The sequence below is a fragment of the Morus notabilis genome, unplaced genomic scaffold (assembly GCF_000414095.1).
Source record: "Morus notabilis unplaced genomic scaffold, ASM41409v2 Scaffold249, whole genome shotgun sequence".
Classification (NCBI taxonomy): domain Eukaryota; kingdom Viridiplantae; phylum Streptophyta; class Magnoliopsida; order Rosales; family Moraceae; genus Morus; species Morus notabilis.
In genome coordinates this window covers 66,691-71,690 of record NW_010357446.1, presented here as the reverse complement: position 1 = coordinate 71,690, position 5,000 = coordinate 66,691, and the positions used below count along the sequence as shown (strand labels likewise).

The 5,000-nt window shown below is 33.5% G+C and overlaps 1 protein-coding gene across 1 annotated transcript in view; it reads right to left on the bottom strand.

Annotated features, from left to right (window-relative positions):
- LOC21388348 (heterogeneous nuclear ribonucleoprotein 1) overlaps nucleotides 1-3,480 on the bottom strand; it is a 4,256-nt gene extending 776 nt beyond the window's left edge. Inside the window, exons 1-6 of the mRNA XM_010090049.2 lie at nucleotides 3,311-3,480; nucleotides 3,161-3,201; nucleotides 2,789-2,952; nucleotides 1,709-1,808; nucleotides 1,457-1,626; nucleotides 1-1,265 (exon numbers count right to left, since the gene is read on the bottom strand). The exon at nucleotides 1-1,265 is cut by the window's left edge and continues 776 nt beyond it. Of these exons, the coding sequence (XP_010088351.1) occupies nucleotides 735-1,265; nucleotides 1,457-1,626; nucleotides 1,709-1,808; nucleotides 2,789-2,952; nucleotides 3,161-3,201; nucleotides 3,311-3,366 (1,062 nt within the window). The 5' untranslated portion in view covers nucleotides 3,367-3,480 and the 3' untranslated portion in view covers nucleotides 1-734. The remainder of the gene's footprint in view (nucleotides 1,266-1,456; nucleotides 1,627-1,708; nucleotides 1,809-2,788; nucleotides 2,953-3,160; nucleotides 3,202-3,310) is intronic.
- Nucleotides 3,481-5,000: the final 1,520 nt, after the last annotated feature.

The following is a 5,000-nucleotide window of genomic DNA, read 5'->3' as shown; positions in this document are numbered from 1 at the left end:
CAAAATCTTATTCTAAAATTTCATTAGAGGAAAGAAACACTAGGGACACTGTTAATCAAGTTTGGATGGCAAAAAAATCTCGCGCATCAATGGATAAAAATTTCGAGGTTACCAGATTAAAAACTTGGGAAAAGAAAGGTAAATTTGAGGCGCAGATACTAGATAGGTGTTTTAATGAATTGATTTCTTCAAAAACTTTTGTTGGCTAACAAAAAATCCTGAGTGAGAATCCCAGACTAAAATCCTGAATAAGACTAAATTGTAAACTTGTCCTCCTTTCCTCGCTAGCAAGGAAAGCGTGTGCACGTGGAAATTGGAACTATACTTTTAACATAAAGTGTGATTTCTTTAAACTTTTCTAAAAACTAATGAGATTTCAACTGCAAACGTGTAACTAGATGTCAAACGAAGAAAACTAAACCATCTCTACCGGGACTAAAGAATACTAGATAGAATTAGTAAAAAATTCTAAATAGGTTCTAAAACTAGTCGATAACAACAAGTGTCTAAGTTTAATAGAATGACAATCAAGGTCATAAAACAAACTGCCAACGAAGGAGCTCTAAGCTGAAGCTGAACTAAATTTGAACTTGTCTAATTTGTCAACCAGGCAAACTCAATGATTCATCTGATCCTCGTAATTCGGGCTCACTTGTCGTAGTACCTACCCAAGATGCATAGACTGCTGACTAGGAAACCTGCATGCATCTTCTACGGAACACTTAAACATATACCTACTTTGCATAAGGATGGTAACGACTACCACCACTGTAACCTGCTCTACTACCATAGAATCCTCCTGTTCCATCATAACTAGCACCAGGACCTGAACCATAGACACCACCAGGGCCTGAACTGCCATAACTTCCATATCCTCCACTACCTCCATAGCCTCCGCTTCCTTGCCCAAATCCACCTAAGCCATCTGCACCATAGCCCCCACCAAGCCCTCCATAGGAACCAAAGCGACTAGAATAGCCATAAGAAGACTCTCTCCGATAACCAGAGAAACCACCACCGCCACCAACACTACCATCAAAATCATTATCATTGCCATACCCTCCTCCATAATCACCAAACCTACTGCCAAAACCTCCAAATGACCTATAGGAGGTAGGGCCAAAAGGATCAGGGCCAAAACCACTATAGAGGTTGCCATGTGCACTGAAACTATCATTGTATGGGCGTGCCCTAGAATCACTACGAAATGCAGAAACTGGTGCAGGGTTTGAGGCCTTCTTTGGTTCAGCTTTCTTGATCTCAACCTACAACAAAGAAGTAAGTCAACCTAGGTTTCTCATAAGCACGTACTTTTTTTAGTACCTGTCTTGTGGACTTGAGGAGGATTTCCACCTAGAAACCATTTTAAAGTAAAACCTGTATTTGCATCTTTATACAAAGTAGAATTATGTCCACGTACACCCAACAACATCAAAAACCCTGTCAAAGGAATTACCTGAGTACCACCCATATCAATCATATTTCCATTTACCAGCAAACTATCAACAACTTTTTCACTTTCAAATACAACAAATCCAAAGCCTCGGGATTTTTTGGTCGCATGGTCACGTATGATCTCATGTTCCACCACATTCCCGTACTTCGAGAAGAAATTCTTCAACTCATCTATCAATAAAAGAGTAAAATAACAGCAGTTAAAACTTAGAGAATATCCATTAAGTTAAAATAGTAGGGGGAAGAAACACACCTTCAGCAACAGATGTTGGAATGCCTCCAACAAAAATTTTCTTCGTTTTGAAGTCATTAGCTTGCTGAGAACCCTTTGGAATCGTTCTTTTGATTTCAACCTGCTTGAACACGAATCATAGGGGGAAAAAAAAAATCAAATACCGTTTAGATTTTATGCACAAGAATTAAAGGGAAAACTTCAAGCACTAGATTTATTTTTGCAGGAAATTTGAAGAAACAGCATAAGCCTATTAAGCACATGGAGAAACAATGATATTCATCCTTTAAAAAAAAAAATAACTATGCCAATTTTCTTAAACATATCTAAAAACAACAAACAAATAGATAGAAACCACGTTACTCTTCCTGTTCAACTTTCTTTTCAATAGTTTTAAATAATTTAAAAAAGAATAATGCTAGAGACACCAACTTAAATCCCAACTCTTATGTACCAACTGATGTGACATGTGTGGGTTATCATTTTTACATCAATTGGTACACAAGAGTTGGAATTAGAGTGGGTGTCCCTAGCACTACTCTTTATAAAATATTGCTCAACCATTCACGATGAACTTGTCATTGTAGGATAAACATAGAAAAGTAGAATCCAGATAAAAGAATGGAGCCAAGATAGAAAAATATAACTATTAAACAAACAGGAGATTCTGGAGAGAAAACATCTACTCAAAAGGAGGAATACTAGAAATCTCAATCTTTATTCACTACCTATTCGCTGAATTGATTAGCAAAAACTAGCATATTTAATTATAGGCAAAGTGGCAAAACCAAATTACAAATTAGGAGACCAAAGCCAAAATTAAATAAGGAAAGTTGGTAATTGGAAACTACCCTAATAATACAGATCCCTTTTTTTTTTTTTTTGGATAAAAATACAAATCCCTAATTGAATTTTTTTAACCAAGTATCCCAATCTCCATTACTATTGATTTCACAACAAAAAGAAATCTAAGAAAACCTAACCTGTTTTCCATTGATGACATGAATAAAAATACAAATCCCTAATTGAATTTTTTAACCAAATATCCCAATCTCCATTGCTATTGATTTCACAACAAACAGAAATTTAAGAAAACCTAACCTGTTTTCCATTGATGACATGAGTCTCTTTGATAACCTGGTCAACAACAGAAGGATCTGCATAGGTGATGAACCCGAATCCCCTCGGCCGACCGGTTTGCCGGTCCTTCATTATGACAGAGTCTGTGATCTCACCGTACTCCTCAAAGTACTTCACAAACGTATCTGTGTCCCAAAAAACAACAATTACACACATAATCAACAAATTTTTAAAAAAAAAATCAAAATTTTCATGGAAAATCGAAGACAAGAATCATCATTAAGAAAAGCTACAAAGCGCAATATCAGGGAACAATACAAGAATAATCAACCAAATTAAATAACGGAATAAAGAAAGAAAACGAAAGGGCTTTTTTGACGCAAGGTTTCTAACCTAAGGTGGTATCTTTGGCCAAACCTCCGATAAAGATCTTTCTGCACATAATAAAAAAAGGAAAAAAAGGAAACCATTAGCGATTTGTGTTTGCAGAGAGAGATGGTGAGGTTCTAACCCTAAAAGAGAGAAAAGGAGAGGAGAGAGAACCCGGGGCTAGCGCCGTCGCCGGAGAGAGGATTGTGGTCGGTCTTCTTGGAAGCCATGAGTTGCGTGTTGCAGAGCGTTGATAAGGGCGAGTCGGTGACAATTGTGGAGCTCTTAGGTTTGTGAAGCAGACGACCAAGGCCTGAACCTCACGTACATATAAGCGCAAGGGTTTAATTGGTCAGGGAAAAAAAAAGGGGGATAAAAGAAGTATAAAAATATGAGAGTTTCTTCACTAATCCGTCCGTAATCTCGGTTTTTGACTATTAAATTTGATTAAAATTATATTTAATTAAAAAAATATGTAAAATATATAAAATAAAATATTATCAATAGTCTATTTTTATAAAGACTATCAAAGGAAGTCCTTAAAAATAAAAATTAAAAAAAAGATCTAAATAAATATAATGAAATCTTCATGGTGAGATCCTTTAGAAAACCACCAATAGAATACCTTGTTTTGACCATTGATCAAGTTTTTAACTGTCAAATTTATGTAAATTTGTATTAAAAATTTATAGCATGTCGCACAGAACTATTCTCTCTGTAAACCTGACTATTTAAAAAGTAATTTAACCGATCAAAACAAAGTGTTCTATCGGTTGATTTTTTTAGGGGGTCTCACCGTAGAGAAATCTAAAAAAAATTGAACAAACAAATTTTAAAAATAATTTGTGCGAAATGTTTCGTAACTGGAGCTGAAATTTATGATGATCACAAATAAAAAATGTTCATATAAAGATATATTTAAAAATAAATAATTTAACGGGATAATTAAGAAAAAATAATATGTAAAATAAGAGTACATATTTAAAAATATAAAAATCAAATGTTGAGAGATAGAATAATAAAATATATGGGAGAAAAGAAAAAGGAAAAGACAAACTAAAAAAAAAACCAAACGCCACTCTAAAAAAAAATTGATTCTCACTTAGATGTATCCTTTGATTCTCACTTGATGTATCCTTTGATTCTCACTTAGATGTATCATTTGATTCTCACTTAGATGTATCATTTTATTCTCACTTAGTAGACGTTTGATTTATAAATTTAAAATTATGATTCAAAATTATGATTTAGAATTATTTTTATTTTATGTATATTTTTTGTGAAAAAAATACTATAAATAATTATAAATAATAATTCAAAATTAGAAATAAATACATGAAACAAACGTTCTGTTAGATGTATAGTATAGATTTTATTTTTCGAATGAGCTTTGCTAAATGTAGTTGCTAGAACAGGTCGCTGTTTTATTTACTTGACAAGTGGGATGCTCAGACTTTTACAAACAGCCACACTCTAGAGTTAAATAAGGCCCTTGCTTTGAACGCGAAATTATGGTGTATTGCCATTACGTGAAGCACTCTTCAGATAAAAAAAGATCAATTTAGTTCACTGATTTAAATATTTAATTCGAATTAATATGTGATTTTATATAAAAAAAATTTATTATAATACAAAAATTAAACGTAACTGTTTCTTACTCAAATTAATAAAATGAACGAACCTAACTCCCTCTTCTTTTTAAATTTTTTTTCAAGTGACCAAATTGCCACAACAAAAATAGCCATAGAAAACCAGCTTTGGATAAGGTGAAACCTAGCAGAGCCCATTAATGGCAGAAAGAGTCTTTCACTCGGTTGTTGGCTTTGAAAAAAAAAAAAAAAAAAAAAAAAAAAAAAAAGAAAAC